Below are 23,198 nucleotides of genomic sequence, written 5' to 3'. Positions count from 1 at the left end.
AATACTTACATAAACCAGAAAAGCTATTTCTGAAAAATATAGTTAATTTAAAAAAAAAAAACAAAAAAAAAAAAGAACAACATATTAGTTCAAAAGAATCCACAGTTGGCTTCTTTGAAACAAAGTAAATATATTCATAAATATTTATATATGGCATTTTTATTAAAATCCAAAGTTTAAAATAAGTTAAAAAAAAAAAAAAAAGCAACTTACTTTCCCCCTTTTTGGTTAATTTTCCTGATAATCCAAAACCTGCTGAAGATACTTGCTGTGTGTCTAGTTCTGCTTTTAAATTAGATTTTTGCAAATGCCTTTGTCCCCACTGAGCAACTCCACGACTTACATCCAGTATCAGTTGAATCATACGATTGATGGCTTGCTGTATATCATCTAAACTGGGAACCATTACCTATTCCAAATAGTTGAAATATTGTTGAAACAAATGCAGGTGACTGTCATTTTCCAAGACTTCAGTTTTACTCTACTCATAGTGAATATAGAGAGCATGCCCCAGAATAGAAAAATGTAACTAAGAGTTTGCCTCCCTCAGAATTGCCTCTAAATAAATGAAATATACTGTACTGACCTATTTGTACACTTACATTGTAGGCAAGCTGACATGAAAGTATTAGTAGTCTGTTTTTGTGTTCTTTTTTTACAGTTGGTTTTACAATTCCTAAAATATTTTTAACAGCATTTTTCAAATACTTTTTTACAGTCTAGGGAATACACTACAAGCCTTATTTCCCACATTCTAGAATCACAAAGCATCAAAAACGTTAGGCCAAGTTCCTCTTCTCTGTTACTCTTAACCTCTGGATTGTAAACACTGTGAGAGTATTCGTCATGAAAGTACATATGGACAGCTCATTTCAAAGAAGATTTACAAGTATATACCTTCTAAGTGCTTATCTATTCATGCATTCATGCCATGGGACATAAGACAAGCAACCATCATCTAGATCAAAGTGCCAAAGGTTCTAGTTGAATAAATATTTATTTTTTCTCCCCAAAGTAGCAGCACTTCAAACTTCTGCAAGAACACAGTATTTAGTAAATAAATGAAACACCATGCAGTAGCCCTAAAGACCTCAAATTCTATATTTGGTAAGGATTTTGTAACAAGCCAGAAGGGGTAGAGAATTCATTATCAATTACCAGAGTAAAAAGAGGATTCTTGATCTGGAACAAAAACAACAAGCTAACAGAACAGGGTCAAACCACACTGTCCATGCTGTATAAATGCTGTTATGCTCCCTAGCATAGTTTGAGGTGATGTAAAATATCATTCTCGCAGACAAAATTCAGGCACAATTCGGAAAATAAAACATGATGAATGCTGAACCTAACACCCAGTTTGAATGCAAACTCTTGGATTCAGGAGAAAAAGCATTTATCACTGTAAATAGAAACAGTTGTATTTACAGTAATAAATGCAAATACAAATTTCAGGTCAGTTGACTTTGAGGTCAAAAAACAGCCTTTAGCCACCTTTATTTAGTAGCACACAAACAGACAGAAAGTCCCAAACACAGAACAAACAACTGCATTGTCAGAATAATGTTAATTGTAGCTTTATCCTGTCCTTATCTGATAAGAATTCCACATAGGATAAGGTGGAGGAAATGCAAACATCTGTTCCTCCAGGATGCTTACCAGGAGGAAGAACCTACCTGAGAGTGATCCAGGAAAGTACAGAAAAACAGCATTTGTTTTTAAACATCAGAACAAAGAACTTGGATAAAAAACACTAAAAAGTGACTCTTATGTTTTATAAATCAATTTTACAGATTGAGCAGTTGTATGCATAAAAGCAAGGAACTTGTAAAATCCTATTTGTTAACATAAAGCAGTATGTTTTACCCAACATTACTTGATTGCCACTCTGGATCAACCAAGAATTTCAGAGGAGTTGAGGGAAAGATAGGTACATTTCCCTTTGCAGAGGACAAAGCCTGAAGCATTATGCAAATATTCATAAGGTAAAAATTCCACACTTTTGCAGACCTTGTAAATGTGTACACAGTGTGAAGTATATTAGAATGTCTGACACTGGTACTGTGTTCAAACTAAGGAATATCACCTTAGAACAGAACCTCTATTCCATAATCATTTCACAAATATAAAACTAAATTTTTGTAAGACAATTGGATAGTATTATCTTCTCACATAAAAAATAAAACAACATACGTATTGCTGACAAAATTATCTTACTGTACAGCAGGCAAACAAACGCATCTATTAATTCTTTGCAATCTGGTTGCCTTTTTGTTCTCTGCACACAGAAATCCACAGCTGACTTCTTGCTTTTTAATCTTCTAATTTTTTGTTGAGTTTTCCTCTTTCAGGTCATCTTACTTCCTACTGAGGTGACTAAAACCAAACTGAACAAAAATATTGTTCATTATTTTTATTCAACAAAGGATTTAAATATGCAAAGAACAAAACAGCTAAAATAAATATATAGAAACCATGAAAAATTTATACCAACAATTCAATCACTACAAGTGAAGGAGATTGGTAAACATTCTACAAAGACCACTGATGAATAGATTGCAATATTATTTCTGAAATACACAAGAACAATAAAAGGCCAGATTCTGCAAGTATTACTAAGACAAAAACAAGGAACATTAGTAATGTTAGCAAATTTCATCTGTACTGTCAGTGCACTAAAGAGCCTAAGCAACTGTTTTCCTGAATGGGTGCTGGTTCAGTAGTACAGTGCCTGCATTCTGTGCTTGGGCAAATGCAGACATAACCATAATATAGTGTATTTTACCGTATCTGTATGACACATAACTTACCACATTAGGAATTGCAAGGTGTACTTCTGCTTTTAGAAAAGACACAATCTCTTCAGATTTGCTTGGGTGAGCAGAAAACATTGTTCTCCCAAATGTAGTTTTGCTGAAAATAATTTTGAAACATGTCATAAGTACTTCACCATGAAACACATTCAAATTACCTTAGAAACATCAGTTTGAGGTACCTTTTATGGAGAAACCTTCATGAAGAATTTTCACATCAGTGTACCAGCTATTTGACAAAGCTTCCAGAAGTTTTATGTTTTAAGGGTAAAAATAATAGCCAGAGCTTCATCACTCAGACAAAGGTTATTTTGGATCTAGGCATTGAATTTGGAATTTTGTATCTAGAGTATTTTCCGACTTGGGATTTTAATCTCCAAATTTAAGAATGATGGAACTCTGCCAGTGTTATGAGTAGGGCATAAAAAGGTTTTATTGGCCATTTCATGTAACAACCTATTAAGAGTAAGAGTTGCCTCATTACATTTTAGATAAATGTTCAACTGAACAGAACAGTTTCAAAGATGATAAGCTGGTACAAAATGATAGACAAAATAAAAATGAGTCCGCTAAAGACAAAGTGTGACATACAATTTCTGGTTGCTATGTCATGACACAGAGACCAAAAAAGGCAGCATTCAACAAATGTAAATACCATAGTCAATAGCAAACACTGTAGTCAAAAATAGAGGAAAAAGATATTTAATCATTACAACTGTTAAGGACACAACCAACAAAGACCATGTTTTTAAAACATTTTGTATGAGAGATGTCCCCAGAAAATAAATAAATAAATAACAAAACAAAACAGTAACACAAGCTTCCACATATATTAAAAACAAAACATTGTCAACTTTACCTGCTTAAAATAAATTCTTAATAGGATTCTAAGTAGGACAGCCTTTTAATATGCAATGTATTATATGGAAGAAATTCTGTCTCTGAAGTATATGCCTCATCCAACAGAGAACAATCTATTGAAATTATACTGAAAACAATGATACAACTGAACGAATAGGAGAAAATGGTACAACTGTATGGATCTTGATGTTATCAGATAAAATTAACAGCGATATCTGAATGATCTTTAACCCATGAGAAACAATTCTGAGTGAACAGCCATGCTTACACAAATAATCTGAAGTAAAGCAAATACATTGGCATGCTGCCACGTATGACCTAGAATAGTCACTTAAGTTCTAATCATTCACATCGGACAATAAATTGTACTAACATCTTGAAAGTAATGCCAAGGGAAATACATAAGAATAAAAGTAAAAGGGTACAGGCTGAGGGTAAAGAAGTAGAAAAAAATACTTTCATTTTCTGCACAAAAGAAAGTGCATAGAATATAACTAACAACCTAAAGATGTAAAGAATAAAAGGAAAGTGTGGGCCCAAGGCATCACTTGCAACAAGGAGTGAGCACTCTCCTGGTTCTGCTTGAGCTAAAAAAGGTCTGGAACTCTATGACTAATGACACATGCACCCCACATGAATATAAGTGCATTATCACGTTAACACAGACATAATTACTGTTTTGGTAATACTATAGAAGAAATCGTTCATTTGCAACTCACTTTGAAACAAGTATTCTTTTTTTAAGACTATCCAAAGACAGACGGGTGGCTTTCTGGAGGCTATCTAGCAGCTGGTGACTGAAATAGGCAACCACCTCTTTACATTTCTGTAATTAAAAAAAAAAAGGCAATAAAACCCACAACATTATTTAGTGTTGTATTCATGACAAGAAAGTGTATTCGTCAAGCATAATAGTCTGAAGAAATTTATGCTGTAAAGCTACACAAGAAACACAAGGGGAGACAGGGAGGAAAACAGCTTTTGAGTAAAGAAGTAAAAGGTGCACGGAGAGGATATAAAAAGCTAAAAAGAATAAAAAAGTTTCCCTTCTGATCACAAAATACCTTTTTAAACTCATCCTCTTTGTCATTGCCCTTGCTATCATCACCGTGAGGAGCTCCAGTATTATTTTCTCTCTCATCTTCAATATTTCCAAACAATACATGTTTTTCTTTTACTGTAAATTAAAAAATAATAATGAATGCATTTTTGTTAACTGAAATATGTTCTGCTTTGAAGCATGCTACAGACATCTTTACACTCAAAACGATATTGCTAACTCCAGCAATTAGCTAAAACAATTCAATTTTGATATGTACTAGTTAAGTCTAGAGAAATAGGGACAGAAATTTCCATTTAAATTATAATTATCTACCTGGTGATGTGTGCTTTTTTGATGCTTTCTCAGGATGTTTAATTTCATAATTATTTTCAAATACAGATATTAAGTCTTGAACAGCATCTTCAATATGCATACTTTTGTGATTCAGTAACTCAGCACATTCTTTACTAAAAGTCTGTTAAGTAAAAATAAAAAGGAATCATCTTAGTACGACTAATCATCTTATCACCTTGCCCTTTCACGGAGAACCAAATAATTTACCTGAATACCATCCTTCAGATGCAGACTGTTTGAAGGAGTTTTCTTTGAAAAGAAAACTGGGAAACCAAAACCAAAATCTTTTTTCTATTTTTAAGATTTTCTGGATTTCCTGTTCCATTACACATTACATTATATTTTCATGTTTGTTTGTTTTTCCATTTGCAAAATGCAATGAAATTTTTAAAGTCCAGAAGGAAGGTAATCATCTGAATCTGAAGTTATCCAAATTAAGTCTTTCAACTACCCCTAATGAATGTATTTACTTGTACTCAGTTTAAAAATAATAAAATAAAGCAAAAAAATACCTTTAATTTAATTTGAAGTCGAGGAAACTTTCAAATTCTCAAATATACTTTTTGGAAGTTTTCTTTTTTAACCTTCTTCTTTAAAAAGGTTTAAGAAAAAAAAAATATGAAAAAAGACTATACGCCCAAGTATCTTCATGCAAAAAAATCTAATATGATTATAAAACAGCTAAATAAATAAATATATGTTTGAAATACTACAGTTTAAGTACCTCAAATGCCTAAGTGCCAATTTAAACACAAAATATTTTAACCAAAATATGTTAATCAAAATGAATATCTTTTGAATTCCTTCAGTGAGATGAATTCTTTTTTAGATTTATATCAATGTACTAAGAGGTTGCTTTGTAACACATTCAAGAATTCTAGTTAAAGGATGTAAAGCAGCACATACCTCATTCCGTGTCAACATATCCTCTACTTTGATAGGACCATCTACCGGTAAGGCAATTAAAAGAGTATTTGATATTTCCTTTAATATTAAATCAATTCGGACTTCACTTAAATCATTTACCTAGAAAGAGAAAATCATATTAACTCCATATATTTTTGTAAAGCATAATCTATTCTTTTAGAGACTTCTAACATATAATGTCTTGCAGAGAGAAGAAAAATCAGTCTCTACCCAGTGAAAATGTAAACGCCTTATACTATAGAAAATCCTCTGAAAAAGTGAATCATAACAGAAAAACAAACAAGCAACAACAAAAAATGGAGGAAAAAGGATCAGCGCACAAGACATTAAGATGATAGAAGCAGACAAAAAAAGGAAGCAAAACAATGTCTTGAATTATGTTAACTTAGGTAATATTTACAGTGGCTAAATATTGTTGGGTTTACTGTGAATTATCCTCTATTTTGTACAGATAGAATTTAGGGAGATGTGTACCCAACAAAAAAGTTCAGCCTTTGTTAAAATGTTCACTGCAGACATTCTGAAATATGAAAAAGAACAGATAGATAAGTCTGGAAATAATATGTTTACTATTGCCATAGAAAACAAAACCAGGTTGCTAGGAGTGTATGTATTTAATTCCTACACACTTTGATAACACAGTTTTAAAAGGATTATACTGTACACAGTTTCATTTGAGACAGTTCATTAAAAACAAAATCTTGTAATTTATAAGATCTGCTGGTTCTATGTTGGGAATCAGACAAATGAATTCCAGAGAAAGTGAAATCTTTAGAGAAAGTATGTTTCCACCTATTTCCTCACAGATTCCTAGTTATCAGCATCATATTTTGAAATTTGTCTTCAGACAGGATAAGCTAAGACTACTTCTGCAGCATAACAGCAATGATTTAATTTCTGCATGAGTTTCCATTGACAGCTCTTTGAGCTGGTCAGTTTTGGAGAGTAGATTAATAAGCAAATATGCCAAGAACTACCTCCCGTGCCCTAAGAACATCATTAGAAAGTGGCTCTGAGACTTAAAAGTAGCTTCTTTAAACTTGTTTTTCTTCTGTCCTTAAAGTTCAGAAATTTCTGGAATAGGTGAGAACTTTTGCTCCACGATGCTACCTGTGCTTGACTTACAGAGAAATTCGTGGCCACAACAAAGAAAAGATTCCTGAAGCACCCTTGCGATTTTAACAACAGTTTTAGGCAGAAAGGCAATAGCAGTTAGTTACATCCCAAACCATGGGAATTATACAGCCTACACGGCTACTAGATCAAGAGCAAACAAGCTATGCTAATATAGGATGATTAGCTTCTTGTTCATGATCTTGCTGGCCATGATTCCAGTTTTAAGACAAGGGGGCCACAAGCTTCTCCAGCTTGTAGTCAACATAGCTTTTCACTAGGCTTTTGATTCCAACTTACAACATTTTTAGGATTCAGTTGTCATGGCAGATTTCAAATAAAACTGATTTCTGTCCAATTTTTAACTTTTTAACTGAAAGATTCGATATCTGTAATACCCTCTTGTTTTTCAGCATATCACACAAGTCTTTGTTTTATAACACATTTTCTCTATTTGTTTGCAATACTCCATCCACAGCAAACAAAGGTCTAACCAAGTGTACATCTTTTTGTTTTGATATGGGAGGGCTAAAAAAATGTGAAATATATACAACCTACATATTTAAGGAAAATAGAGAGTATCTACAAAATACCTGGTTATTTCAGATATACTCAGGCTCACAATCATTAATTTCTTACACAATCAATCGTTTTTCCAGCTTTAGCAAACCAAGCACTAGATTTCAATTGCTTTTCTGATATATGAAAAGCAAATTGGATACACCCACCAGAAATCTTCTACCACAGAAAACAATGTTTATAATGTAAGTAAGAAAGATCATAAGTATACAGTTAAATAATCAGGCAAGAAATATGATCTGAATATCACAGAGAAGTAGGAGCTTGAGAACCACCACTACAGTTCCTCAAGCGTGTTAATGTAATCAGAGGAACTTAAACTGCGTCAATCACTACAACAGGAAAAAAGCACAGACTCAGTGAGCATGCAGAGAAATGTGAGGGAAAAAACTTGCTTCCCTTCATCATTTTGTGGACTGTACAAGGAGAAGACAATTTCACAGCATGTCTGCTATGAATACAGTTAACATTAAAAATTTCTCCAGTGGATACCATTTGCACGGAGGTACCTTCTGGGCAACTGCACTCATGGCAGAGTGATAGTCACAGAACAAGAGGACAACAGGCAGAAATATATTGTACTGCAAGAGCAGAAGCAAAGATCAAACATCTGACAGTACTCATTGGAGAGAATCACCGAGTACATCATTCTTAAGAAAACAAAACAAAACAAAACAACAAAACAAACATACAAACAAAACAGATAATTGAAAAAGCAAGAAAAATTTCTACATATTTCAAGAAGTAAACCCAGATTGATTTGCAATATGAAGAGCAGTTTACTTGGAGCAATTTTTCTAAACTAGCATTTAATTTAGGTAGTCATCAAAACTATACCTTTTTCAAAAACTGTTTAAACATATTCAGAACTTCATCAGATTCTTGAAAGAAACTGTCCAGTGTCACAGATGACCAAGTCAACATGGTAAGTCCTTGCCTCAACACAGCTTCCATCTAAGCATAAAAACATTTATTTCATAGTTTAAAAAGAAAAAAATATATATAGAAATGTAATTTAAAATAAACACCATTGTTATTAGAATCACTGATGTCACTGATGAGAGAAAGAGTTGTATAAGTTTTGTAAGGAAGTTTTTAAATTTTCAAGAAAAATGTCAACGAAATGTACGCAATACTGGATGAGAAGGAGTAGGGCATGCTACAGCCTCTGTCCATAACTGTAAAGGGTATATACTCAGCAAAGATCTTCCTCTTCCTGCTCTTTTGGATAGTATCTTTTAGTATTTGAGCTAAATTAAATATGCAATTTCCTGTGAAAACCTATAAACTGAGAGAAGTGATAATTTACTTCCATGTCAAAGGTAGAGACTTGTGTAGATAAATACACCCACAAAGTCCATATTCTTTGTTCCACTGGGTTTATATCTCAAAGACGTTAAGATTATTCTACTCTGATACACATTATTTGAGCGTTATATGTGGGATACAAAGAGCAAATGTTTGGTCATAAAGGTATTAGTAAAACTCATTAAGTCCATAATGTACAGATCCATTAAGTGTTTTAAAATTATAAACTATTATTAAATTACTCACATTCCTTCTGAAGTGTATTGAAATGCATTTAGCAATACCAACCTTCTGCATTTTTGGTGCCATTAGATTTAGAAAAATGGTTCGTGTTTCTTGACACAAATCTTCATAGCATTGAAGAAGACCCTGTTAATTAATAGGAAGGGGTAATATCAAGAAGAGTATCTTATGTGCTTTCTTTACTGATGCAAACATACTGCTACATAAAAAAAAAAATCATCACAAAACCAAAAACAACACAGTAGAGAACTACTTTTGAAAAACACGTAGTATTTTATGCTGATATTACATACCTATGTACACCATTCCTGGAAGGTAATAGAGCTGTATCATGCTACCCACTAAGAATAAAAGCAGCCTTCATACAGCACATTTCCAGTCCGTAGGCAAAAAAGTATGGCCTTTCTCTAGAGCTCAAGGCAGCTTGAGCTAGAGTGACCATACCCTCTTGGAACTATTAAATGCTTTAGATAATTCAAGTCACGTATAAAATCAGTTTCAAAATAACGTCTTGTCTTTTGTCTTATATACATACACATACAAAAACAAAAAAAACAAAGAACAACAAAACCAGAAAGAATCCACTCAAAATCTTACACAGTATACCTAACCCCTAAAATACAAGCTTCTTGAAAAATCTGTGGCAAATGGTACAACAGGTAACAGAAATCTGACTTCTCTGGCACAGTCTGTGAAGTTCTTGATGTTTTTGTGGCTCACTGTATCTTCCAAATAAGGAATTCCAATCTTTACTTCTCAGAAGCAGTGTAAAACTATCCTTTACTGATTTTCAAAGAGTGAATGTATTTTGGATGGCTTTAATTGTTTCAGTACCAGAACACATTTAACACACCACAAGGTATTAGAAATATAAATGCTTCTACTTTAAGTATGGAATAGCACACACTACAGTTACTACAGGTTTGTAAAATGAGAATCTCTATGTCCCCATTCTACAAACTTACCTTAAACTACCTTATACCCAGCTTTAACATTCACATTGTCTAACAAGTTTTTGTTTTGTTTTTTAAACAAATATGTCACATCTCCTACTTGAGGATGCATTAGCTGCTGAATTCTTGTGTAAATCTACATATTCCCAAACACTGGTGATGATCTAAGGAAAAGGTACAATTTTTCATCTGATTCATCTTAATCTACCCCCATAATTGATAAAAGTAAAATGTAAAGGAGAACAAGGATCAATAACATTGGGAGAAAAAAAATTGTTTTTCTAAGGTTAAAGTAATCATGATGATTTTTAATTTACCTCTAAACGCAACTTGTTTGACTTCAAGTTATTTTCTAATTTTACTATCTTTTTGGCTTGCTCTGGTACTTCCAAGCCCAACTTTATCATACATTTGGTCTCTCGGACAATCTCTGGAATTTGAGGATCAAAATTAACCAGGAACTTTCCAGTTTTAGGATGACGCACAAGTACTGTAGCTTGTAAGGCTGCAAAGATATTTTTATGTCAGCAACTAAAACAAATTATTGTTTTGGTTATATAACTCATCATGGAATACAGATTTCTAACATTATTATATAGTGATCACATTTTTGGTTACTTGCAACATTGTTTTATACTGTTTTGAGTTAAAGAAAATATACAACTGATTTTCACCATATTTGTTTTCTGCCATATAGCCTCTCTCTTCGTAAGCCAAACAAGCCTTAGTTCCAGTATTATTATTTTTGGTATATATATATATCTATTCAGATTGAGTTACAAAATTATCAACATCATTTTCTAAGGACTCAGAAACATAAAACATATAAGAGCTGCTCAGTATCTTACAGGAATTTGTTCAGAAAATGAATGCTTAGATAGTGATATTTCAAAAATACCAAACTAAATTAAAAGCATAAACACTAAACTAAAACCTTTGTTGATTCTCTGATGACACCATTACAGTTTTGTTCTTATGGATCTCCTTGCAGATTTAAAGCTAAAAAGTGTATACAATTTCCATGAAAAATCTATTTAAAGCAAACAAACAAAATAATCATCTTCAACTCCCATTTAATCTTAAAATGCTAGAACTTGGTTAACAATTTTTTTTCCTAGTCATAAAGTAATACTTGTCCTGAAAGGGAACGTGATACTCTATACTATAACTATATAAATTGTTACAGCAGAAAGAAAACAGAAAGAATTCCTAAATGGTATATGTGAATTACTCAGAAACGAACTACTGTGGGCCTTATTTTTTTTTTCAGTATATTTCTTCTAGTTATGTGTCAAACACTGTACCAAAACTTCAATCCTCTGCAGCAAAACCAAGTTTCAAGGACAGACACAGATTTGCATTATCGGGCCTGTTTATTAGAACATAACCTGATCTAATTTGCACATTTTAAGGATAAATAAGGCTTAAAAATTATCTGTTTTGCATCATCTTAACATTCAATAACAGTTAGAAGAAGACAATTACATATTCAATTACTTACGATACTGTAATTGTGAAATTTCTTTCATCCACACATTATGATAGACTACCTCAAATTCCACCAATACATAGGCAATTCTGTTGTATAATCGAACAACTGCTTTACCTTCTGGACTTGTCAAGATACTTGAATTTTTCTAGTAAAACACAGAACATTCTGATTAATACCACATCAGAAGAAATACATCCTATTTGGGTTTTTCTTCAGTTTAGCTGCTGATTATACAGTATGCAAATTATTAAAAATTACAGTTACAGAATTATTTAAAATATTATTTATTAATCAAGTTTATAGGACAGTGAAGTCAATAAGAACTTGTAGAGTAATTAATAGTAAATATATAACACAATTACTTTATTACACTGTGTTACACACATGTAATTACCAGTGAAATGGATGCTCAGTTCAAATCAAAAATGAATAGTAACAAAAAATCTCATTTTGAAAGAAAAAAAATCTCCTTTTGTAATCAGTACCGATACTTATGTCTAATTTCTTTTGAGCAGATTTGGGTACCAGAATATACACACTTGACAATTCCAGGATGTTAGATAGTCCACATTCATGCCTTAAGCTATTCCTAATGGTTTAGTACGGCTTAGTAAATAGACATGATTCTCCATGGAGAATCCTACATGGCTAGAGGAACAGAAGGGTGGGTACTCAGTTAAAATACAGAACATAAATAAGTCTTATTTACAGGCCTTAGTCTGCTCCATTATAAACAGAAGCAGAAATCCACAGCTGGCTGTAATGGTGAGACATTTCTTCAGGTGATGTGAAAACAGATCAAGTCAGTGCATATTTCCAGCTTGGTGCGCTAGTTCAGAAATAAGTTAAAGAAACGCTACATCTTTGATGTACAATAGTGGTTATTATGGAGCATGTGTGTTTTAAACAGCAATTCACATACAAATAAAGAGGTTGCCCAGCATATGAGAAGTGACTACATCATAACCGAAACAGTATGGTCACTCTACTGAAGTAACGTCATGGTTACAAACACCACTTAATTTTTCCTCACATCAACTTACATAGAAATAGTCGATTGGTTCATTTATCCTCCTAAAGAGCTGTCTCACCCACAGTATCTTTCCTGCAACAGGTGGCATGTTCCGAGCAAGGGGAGGGTCATCTTTCTGAATTTGGTAAAGCTGCAATAAGAACAATATCACTAAACACATGAATTAAAGAAATTAAACTGTTGAAAAATGTTAAACTGTTTTTTCTTTACTACCACAATTTCTTCTTCCCCTCAGTTTAAATTTGAATGGAGTGACATGACACTCCACAGAGAAAAAATTAATAGTTAACAATGTGATACTCTTTGGAGATGAACCCATTGATACCATTGTTATGATTATCTCCTGTCTTCTTTCTATGTTCTTTCTTAGCTCATCTTACTTATTTCAGAGCCCCAAGCACACCTAAAGGTTTTGCAAACCTAGGCACTGAGCAACCAGTGTTCAAGGCCAAGCCTGATATAGCACAGCTGTGGAGCCACCTTCTGTGAAAGAAAAGCTATGTCAAGAAGCTTTGGCATAGAGGATTTTCATTTGAAAAGCCTTGCTGGGGCTTTTCCTCCTTGGGAATTGCCCACAGAAATGGCCTAACCAGTATTGTTAACAGAGATTTTACATGAGTAAACATGTCAAGATATTCTTCCGATGTATTCATCTGACTAATAGCTAATATCTGCTATTTTCTACAAATGTCTCATTGATCTGCATGTAGAGACTTCTTTGTACACAATCCATGCTGTGATCTGTGCATAACCTAAGAAAAAAGGAGGCTCTGCTCACTGAATGCCTGCATTGCAGTCAAGCAAAATTTGCCCTGGAATCACATATTAAATTTGCATTGGCAAATTATTTTAAAGTACATTATTTCTATTAAAATTTGTTTAGAAAAGATAAAAAGTAATCCAGTATTATTAAATAAAATATATCTAGCCAGTTTATTGGTGACGGCTTCTTCAACAGATAAAAGAGGAATATTTACACCCACTTAAATTTAGGTACACAAACTGATGCAGTGATTACACATACTGCTTAAGCAACCACTACTCTCTTCATTTCCTGGCACCACTTCTTACCCCTAATACTGTCTCCTGCATGCTGCTAACAAAAATATGCAAGTAGCTTCATGGTGAACTTAACAGAAGAACTGATCTGGATGAAAAGCCCTCAGAAAACTTATTTATTTATTTATTTATTTTGACTGGAAAAAGTCAGTGGTGGAGGCAGTGATTTCTTAAACTGTCAGTGCTGCTGAAAATATCTTCATCAAACTAAGACATCAATTGGAGGTTCAGGATGTGTTGTACACAGTTAGTAGATAGGGAAACTACACTGTCGAAAGTGGTTCAGAGCAGCTATGTTAGGCTACATTTTTAAGTCACTGTCTGGAGTAATCCAGTATCTTTTAGTATGTGCAGAGTTTACAGAGACTTGTCACCTCATGTAAACATGTGTCAGTTGTCTGACCAATTTTAAACATCTCAAAAAATATTTATATTAGTCTGGTTTTCTAGATGTCCTTTATTCTCACTGAAGAAAAATGGACATTTCAAGTGAATTATTTTAGTCTCCAAATTAGTATATGAAATAGATCAGATGAATTGACTCCAGAACAAACTTTTTTTCTTGAGTAGAGAGTATGGATGTCAAGCTCAGACACAGGTGTTTACTTTGCAGACATACAAAATCACATTACATGAATTCCTCTCCAAATGCTTAAAAGTCAGATGATGGGAACGGTGCCCAGAAGTTAATTTGCATTTACACCACAGTCACAGTACACTACACAAACCATAATAAATGACATTATAATGAACAAAAATACAATCTACCAAATTTTTGTCCTTTAACATACTGTTGCAGCTTTAGATAAAAGCCATATGTAAATGGCTAATTAACTGCAGAGGCTTCATATAATAACGAAACAAAAACTATATACAAGTGATGTATGCTTGTCAGTAGAGACCATATTATTTACTTGCTGAAGTAGTAACAACTAAGATTTTGTTTTAACATTAAAATTTGTGTTTTAACAGATTTGCTTACACACTCAGGTGTGTTCCGTGTAAAAGGAAAGCAGAAGTATAACTTAAACATTTACAATCAGTTTGTGAAATTGGCGCAATAAATACAAATTAAGCATATTAAAATATTTTTTCTTATTTTAAAATGTTTTTAATTTACTGCAAAGAAATAAAATACCTTTTTAGTAGCTTCAAGTTCTGCTACATAATGTTGAAGAATACAAGAAACTGTATGTACTATTTCTTCTTGAAGGCACGGCATTCTCAGATTTTGAAATCTGTATTAAAAATGAGTACATATAGTGACATTTCCAAAACACATGTTTTTTTCTTCTCCCTTCCATTTTGGGTACATAAACTATATAAAATGAAAGCAGCACAAATCTAGGAAATGCTTCTCAATCTGTGTAATTTTTTTTTTTTTTTTTGAGCAATTTGACAAGTTATGCCCTGGCTTCATTTATTTATATTTTTCTTTGACATGTTTTAGTAACTTTTGGTATGTACAAAATAAACCATAATGAAATAAAGAAACAGAAAAGTATATTGATTTGTATTAGAAAACTAAAACACACTGCATCGTTCATAACACCAACAGTGAAAACATTCTTATTAGACCCTTTTTTTCTAAAATTAGACATTTATTTAAATAGTGCTAATCAGTAATTTCAAGTTGCTTTAAAATATTTTAAAGCTTAATTACCAATACCTTTGAAGTAACTGGAGTGCATTCTGTGAAGACAAAATTCTCCCAAAACATGTACGCATAAATGTCTGTATCTGTACCTAAAGGATATGTAATTTAGTATAGTTTTTTTCTAGTTATGTTGTAATATTTTTACATCTGATCATTTCTTAACATAGTGCTATTTAAAAATGTTACTGCTTAAAACACAAAACAGCAGCCTTCACTGGTCTATGCTTAATAAAGGTAATAGCTAGTGTCAGTCAAGCAATCTCTTAAATCGCCAAACAATTTAGCAAACAATGAATATTTAGCAAAAACAATGTATTAAAAACAGGAGTTTTGCTCATGAAAAATCTAACCATGTGTCTTCAGCCTAATAAATTACCTCCAGCTAGATCATTCTCTTAGATCTCAGAATTTTTGTCATTTTGGCTGCAAAATGACAAAATCTCAGTGAGGACTGTACGATATATCTTACAGCTTTGTTTGGAAGAAGGAGTGGAGAGTGCCTCTCTCCAGACAACTACAGACTATTTATTTCTGTTCCACTTGCTGTGAAGACATATCCTCTTGAGATGCTTTATGAATTAAGAGTTCCAATACTTTTCCACTTGGTCTCTGTAGTACAGTGGGACTTAATGCTTCTCTTCCCAGAAATGGCCGTGGCTAGACATGAATGCCCACTAAATTAAGGCAGATTTGTAAATTTGGGAACTATGTATGTATAATGATAGGAAAGTGGGAAATTATTTAAATATTATTGGAGAAATATATATTCCAGAAGGTAAGGAACTTTTCTTTAAATATGTTCATGGCCAACCAATGTAAGAGTTAAGTAAAATATCATTATAATCACTTTTAAAAGCACAAAAATAATAACATGCTCTCTTCACAGTCCAAAATTTCATTGACATTGAGGAAGATACAGAGTAAGTAATGATGAGATCACTCCTCAAGTGAGTTACAGACAGCAATATTACTTACCTGTAAAGCTTCAACTTTTGCCATGAAGTCCACAAAATCCACATCAAATTCTGTTTTTCGTGGATCAAGGATATCATATTGTTTCTTTTGAACACTTTGGTAGATATTTTTGAATTTTATTGCCATAATATCTATCCCTTCAATAGTAGACATACTCAGTGCACCAAAAGTTTGGACTACAGTTATCATCTCTGTAATCTAAAATATAGAAGTTATGTTCATGCTCATAAGAAATAACTTGTTACTTCCTGTATTAACTAAAACCAGCGGAAAATAATCTAAACAACAGCCAGTCCCCTCAATTTAACTACTGTATTCAGAAAAGTGTTGCTTCCAAGTTTTAAGTCAAATACCTTCAACAAAGCAAGCTAGCTCAGTTTTCAACATCAGTTCTCAACATAACAAAACACAATGTAAAACCATCTTCATTTTCTTGATGGGGAAGGGTTTCTTCTTTGTATTTGACTGTTATGTTGAATAGAGTAATATGGAAAAATAGTTCAAACATGACATACACATACTAGTGACATATTTCACTGAATTAAAAAAAAAAAAAACAACAACATACACCCACAATCATATTGATTAGCATGTATACATCACATAAGGAAAACATCAAACAATCACAGAATTCCTACCTTGTGATGACTACCCAATTATCTTTTATCCCTTGTCTGACTTTATTCTGCACCTAGGAGCACCTGTAATCTTTTCCATGCAAACTCTATGAATGCTAGTTTAAAATCCTTTCAGCTAAGTTAGCTAGCTAAATGTTAAGACCACAGAAAGCAGCGGAATCATCTGCATAACTGTGTTCAGCAGTAACAGGAGATTTTAATGACTTAGGTTATGCTTCAAATAAGATAAGGTGTGATATTTTTTCAAATAATTTTAAACTTCTGACAATCATAATGTACATCTAGATTAGTATGGAGAGAATTCAGCTAATTAACAGAGATAAACTGGCAAATTCTATAGGACATTGCAAGGTAATTGCCTAAAATATTGCCATGACTTACTCTATGGAAGTGCATAGTTGCTCTCAATAAAAAGCTCCTTCACAGGTTGATTAAGAGCACATATAGTTGAGTCCACCTTGTGAAACGTTCTCTGGAGGAACCCTATTTCTCCACTGATATTAACAGCATACAGTATACTCACTTTTTCTAATCTCCTACAAAAAGCTTTAGACTTTCCAAAAATGTACATTTCTGATACTTCAAATGACTTTTCTCCTAGAGTTTCCAAAATCTCTTGCTTTGTTTCATGAAAGCATTTCTGATATTCTTTCAATAGGAACATGCACTCCTAAAAAGTGAAGAAATAAATACCATATTCATTATAGTATGCTCACGGGTAAGAGATTAGAGAATCCAAACCCCCTGTTAGTGGGTAATTATCACAGAATCTAGCTTCAGTCAACAGGCAGTAATGGCTTATGTAGAAAGCTTTTAATATTCATGCAAACACTTGCAGCATATTGACATACAACTGCACAGTCCAGTGAAAGACAGTCATAATACTTTGTCTCTGCCACTTCTTCATGCTCTTCCCCCGCCCCAATGTGGGGTCCTTCCCACACCGACACAGTCTTTCACAATCTGCACAGAGGTGGGCCTCCCACTGGCTGCAGTTCAGGAACTGCTCAAGCATGGGTGAATTCCAGAGGGTGAAGTCCTTCCAGAACAGACTGTGCCAGCACACTTCCCCCGTGGTCAGCAGTTCCTACCGGGAGCCTGCTCCCACATGTTCTCCTCCATGGGCTGCAGTGTGGATAGTCTGCGCTGTGTCTGCCCCACTTTGATCTTCCATGGACTGCAGGGGACAATCTGCACCACCATAGTCTTCTCCATAGACTGCCGGGAAATCTCTGCTCTGGCACCTGGAACACCTCCTCTCCTTCCTTCTTCACTGACCTTGGTGTCTGTAGTTTTTTCACTCACATTTTCTTCTTCCTCTGCCTCACACAGCTGCCATGCATGTTTTCAATCCTTTCTTAAAAATTATCACAGAGGTGCAACCAGAATCACTCATTGGCTCAGCTTTGGCCAGTAGTAGGTCCCTTTCTGGTCCAGCTGGAACTCATTCTATCCAATACAGGACAGCTTCTGGTCTCTTCTCACAGAGGCCCCCCCTTCATCTCTCCACCACTACCAAAACCTTGCCATGTAAACCCCATACATATGTCTTTGTGTGTAAGGTAGGAAGTCAGTAGCTGAGGTCTTCTAAAGGAAAAGGTACAAACAGAGTCAATATTGGCAACCAGTAACCCCACAGCTAGAGGTATTTTGTCATGGCACATTCCATGTGCTTAATTTGTTCTTCATGTATCACCATCACCTGGTAAAGAGGAAGACTCTTAGCGCTGAAGGTGGGTTATGCAGGATAATGAAATTCCTTGTTTGAAAATATGGTGAAGATGCTAGTTCCAAGATCAGTGACAGACGACATTGATGAAAAGGAAGCCATTCTAATTTTAACAAATGTCAGCGGGATAAGAAATGAAAAAATTCTTACAGAAGCATGAAATAAATTAGGAAAGAGGTGTGAAATACTTGATACATATTGAAATGCACGAGTAAGTTCAAGAAAGTATGTGCTTCTTTGTGCATATCAATATGTAATCAAAAGGTTTAACAGGTAAATAACAAAAATACTAAAACACAAACCTTAATTTTTCCGATGACTATTGGTATCTCCTGTTCCCATACACAAGAAAAGCCACCATCTGTAATATATGCTCTGCATGTCGTGACCATTTGATTTGTAACCTAGAGCAAACAAACGAAAACAAATAGGTCTCAAGCTTACATGGAAATTTACCTGTTTCACAAAATCTGACAAAATTTCCACATGCATATATTATTACTATCAGAGTTTGAATAAATTTTATATATGGGAATAATAGTGGCTAAATAATGTAAGTAATACATGGGGAAAAAATTCCATAGAAGTCTTAAAACTTTCCCAGAAGTGTACTCAAGTCCCAAGAAGTATTTATGACTGCATGTAATTTATAAGCACAGCAATACGTAAAAACAGAATATCACCAATCACACAAGAACAGGGAGAAGTTATTTAACCCTAACTATTCTTCACTTACATTGTCATCTTCACACTTTGTAATGCACACTTATTTAAATGCTGCCATTTAAAGAATTTTCTATATTAGCAACATGTCTTTGCCTTAGTCTCCTATGAATAAGAAAAGGGGAGAATACACTTCTACTTCTCAACCAATGAAATCCAAAGTTTTATAATGACACAAAGAGAGAGGAGAACAGGAATGAATGCAGAGGAAAAAATAAAAAACAAAACACATCTCAAAGAACAGCTGCAGGTAAACAATCTTTTCTGTCTGTTAAATATTGTGAACAATTCAAATTAGTTCACGTTTGAGTACTGTAAGCACGTCTTAAGAATCCTTAAAAATAAAGACTGCAAACTGAACCACTGCAAGCAGCCTCACACTGTAACACAATTACTGGTGAGGCTGTAGGTAGGACCTCCAGTATCCCCTCTGATGATTTTTAAATGGAAGTACTCACTAAGGCTGACAGTTAAGCCACTTGAGCTTTGGTGAAAAATGCTTAGCTTGAAATGCAATTATTTCTTGCTACATCATAGAACAGTTTACAGTTTCATGTAACCAGCTTGCCTGTAAACTAGCCTCTACAGTGAAATGCTCAATCTTTTAGACTATTAAGTATATTATCACGTGCCAACATACAAAAATGTAAAAAAAATAAAAATAAAAAAAAATTCAAATGGATTCAAAAAGCGTAACAGTTTTATATTGCATGACCCAAAGTAAAAATTTGGATCTGTAGCTTTAACCCTTTTATGCACTTTAATCAGTGATACAGCATCGTAAATAGAGCACTAACTTCTCATTTTCATTTGCCCAAAGGAGAATGATCAAATGATCAAATTAGATCTAGTGTGTGTTTGTTTCTTTGCTTCTAAATCCTGTCCTTTTGAGAGAAAATAAAAGAAAAAAATCACTCATTAGGTCCTTTTTGAAAACCACAGGAAAAGATAAGGAGACTAAAGTGAAGTTTGTCAGCTGGGCAATGACCATTAACACTGTACGATATCATAGCCCAAAGTGTAAAAGAGGTATGAAAATACCATATTTGTGGGAATTCTGCCTTTTATTCAAACTGAAATTAAGAATGAAAGAAACTAGGAAACTCCATGTTTAAGACAACTCCACATTTAAGAGGATTCTGAACTTCAGTTAGAGTGAAAATTGTTCTTCAGAATTAGAAATGAACTACTAACAGAAACCTAACATGAATGAGAGAGTGCCAGAAGCTGATAGCCTAATGTATAGAGGGAAAAAAAAAAAAAAAAAAAAGAGTTATTAGGAGAATAAATATATTTTCAAAAAGGGAGAAAGTAGAATTGAACATCCATTTCCTTTTGCAAAAATGAGAGCCAAGGATAACACCTTCGGATAAACTTTTCTTTCTGCAGGTTTCTAGAAGACCGACTCATTGCATTTCCAGATTGCAGATACATACAGTGTATTTTAGTTACGAAGAACTTCTTTGTTCTAAAACCATTACACAAACCATCTTTTCCTACAGTGAATACCTGGATTTTGCCAGCTGTGTGTAATTATCTAGCTGGTCTTAACTTTCTGTTTAATGTGTAAGTGTTTATGACCTGAGATTCAGTTAACTTTTCAAGTAAGACTTGCTTCTAAAAACCGGAAACTTTTGTCTTTCTTATCTTTTTGAGGAATAACACAGTCAGACTGAGGGCCATCTGCTTAATCAAGTCTCCAAGGCTGATAATAAGAGAATTCTGGGGAATGCGGTGATTTAGAGAACAACAGATCATAACAGATCATTTGTCAAGAAGATAAGAAAATTTAATTTTGCTGAATAATATAGTTCCTTCCAACAGACAAGTCTCTACTCTAAGTTCAGTCCTTTCTTGATCAACATACTTCTCTTCCTTTCTCTTACAGACAGGCACTATGTTACCAGTTTTTAGCAATGTCCTACTAATTTAAAAAATATGTTTTTTTTCAGAGAAAAATCATATGTTTTTTAATAATGAATATTAAACTTAATATATTTACCTTTATAAACAATGATGTCATTCTCTCAGAAGTATTGTAATATCTTGAAACACTGTGAATCATCCGTATAGCATTTATCAAGTTCGGTATTCCACGTGTCATAGATTCCTTAAAGTAGAGTTTTGAGAAAAACTTTACTTTCTATTCTTAGCAACTGTATTTATTACATTGACAATATCTAAATTGCATTTTTGCCTAAATCATATTAACCAATCTTCAAAATGTCATTACATCTTACCACAAAAATCTCAAAAAGGCTAATCAAGCTCAATAAATTTTCATGACTCACAGAAGTCAGAAGTAACTGACAAAATTTTCATTTTATTAATGAGTGTCAATCATATGGAACATCTAGATCCCACACATTTCATGAAATTGTTGTCCATATCATTAAACCATGGCATTACAAGTATTCTGCAATTCAAATACTTCCAAAGTACTTTGTAAAAAACAAAAACAACTACCACCAACAAAAATGATTAATTAAAAGATCACTTGTATATTCATCTAAAAGTAGTATATTCATGTGCTAAAACAAGTTCAGAGGAAGGCCACGATGTTGGTCAGGGGGCTGAAGCCCCTCTCCTATGAAGACCGGCTGAGGTTGTTAGGGTTGTTCAGCCTGGAGAAGAGAAGGCCCCGGGGAGACCTCTTAGCAGCCCTCCAGTACCAAAAGGGGGCTATAGGAAAGCTGGGGAGGGACTCTATGCCAAGGCGTGTAATAACAAGACAAGGGGTAATGACTTCAAACTTAAAGAGGGTAGGTTAAAATTTTTCATTAGGAAGTAATTTCTCCATCAGAGGGTGGTGAGGCACTGGCACAGGTTGCCCAGAGAAGCTGTGGATGCCCCATCTGTGGAAGTGTTTAAGGCCAGGCTGGATGGGACTTTGGGCAACCTGGTCTGGTGGGAGGTGTCCCTGGCCATGGCGGGGGGGTTGAAACCAGAATTCCTTTTAAAGTCCCTTCCAACCCAAACCGTTCTATGGTTCTAATATGCAGAAATTGTATAGAAATTGTAATTACCAAGCAAATATCAAATACTCCCAAGATGTTCTTACATTTATTACATAATACATGAGACACTGTCTTGTAAGAGAGGTTACTGTACAAGACCTTCACATTTGTCAAATAATCACTACTAAAGAAGGCTTAGTTCAAAAAAAGTTACTTCACTAAAAAAATGGAAAGCATCCAAAGCATATGGTACCACTGGAGGAATAGTATCTGCTTAAGGAGTGTCTAAAAATATTTATTTATGTCCATAACATTCTTCAGTCATGAGTCAAGACTAGAAGCAAATTATTTGTAGTTCGTTCATGCAGATACAAAATTTCATGGTATAGTGACACTGAGAAAAATGACCAAAAAGTGTGGTTTAAAAATAATCTCCAATTGTTGTGGTTTAACCTGGCAGGCAGCAGCTAAGCACAACACAGCTTTTCACTCACTCCCATTACAGTGGGAATGGGGGAAAACTGAATGTTAAAACTCATGGGTTGAGATAAAGACAGTTTAATAAGACAGGAAAGGGGAAAAAATACACAAAAATGATACACAGTGGAATTGCTCACCACCAGCTGACCAATGCTTAACCAGTCCCCAAGCAATAATAATCCATCCAGCCAACTCCCCCAGCCAGCTCTTGGTACTCAACAATTTCATACTCGTGGTATGAAATACCCTGTTAGTCAGTTTGTGT

At 33.9% G+C, this 23,198-nt stretch overlaps 1 protein-coding gene across 1 annotated transcript in view; it reads right to left on the bottom strand.

Annotated features, from left to right (window-relative positions):
- DNAH8 (dynein axonemal heavy chain 8) overlaps nucleotides 1-23,198 on the bottom strand; it is a 134,735-nt gene that overhangs the window by 95,706 nt on the left and 15,831 nt on the right. The window contains exons 11-27 of the mRNA XM_068676576.1: nucleotides 21,499-21,606; nucleotides 19,076-19,177; nucleotides 17,568-17,714; nucleotides 16,407-16,604; nucleotides 15,444-15,520; nucleotides 14,913-15,012; nucleotides 12,726-12,845; nucleotides 11,692-11,827; nucleotides 10,508-10,695; nucleotides 9,283-9,363; nucleotides 8,524-8,640; nucleotides 5,974-6,093; nucleotides 5,047-5,188; nucleotides 4,736-4,842; nucleotides 4,391-4,497; nucleotides 2,808-2,868; nucleotides 214-409 (exon numbers count right to left, since the gene is read on the bottom strand). Of these exons, the coding sequence (XP_068532677.1) occupies nucleotides 214-409; nucleotides 2,808-2,868; nucleotides 4,391-4,497; nucleotides 4,736-4,842; nucleotides 5,047-5,188; nucleotides 5,974-6,093; nucleotides 8,524-8,640; nucleotides 9,283-9,363; nucleotides 10,508-10,695; nucleotides 11,692-11,827; nucleotides 12,726-12,845; nucleotides 14,913-15,012; nucleotides 15,444-15,520; nucleotides 16,407-16,604; nucleotides 17,568-17,714; nucleotides 19,076-19,177; nucleotides 21,499-21,606 (2,107 nt within the window). The remainder of the gene's footprint in view (nucleotides 1-213; nucleotides 410-2,807; nucleotides 2,869-4,390; nucleotides 4,498-4,735; nucleotides 4,843-5,046; nucleotides 5,189-5,973; nucleotides 6,094-8,523; nucleotides 8,641-9,282; nucleotides 9,364-10,507; nucleotides 10,696-11,691; nucleotides 11,828-12,725; nucleotides 12,846-14,912; nucleotides 15,013-15,443; nucleotides 15,521-16,406; nucleotides 16,605-17,567; nucleotides 17,715-19,075; nucleotides 19,178-21,498; nucleotides 21,607-23,198) is intronic.

Source organism: Anas acuta, chromosome 3 (genome assembly GCF_963932015.1).
Source record: "Anas acuta chromosome 3, bAnaAcu1.1, whole genome shotgun sequence".
NCBI classification, from domain to species: domain Eukaryota; kingdom Metazoa; phylum Chordata; class Aves; order Anseriformes; family Anatidae; genus Anas; species Anas acuta.
Note: the sequence above shows the minus strand (reverse complement) of the source record. Positions and strands in the feature narration are given on the sequence as shown.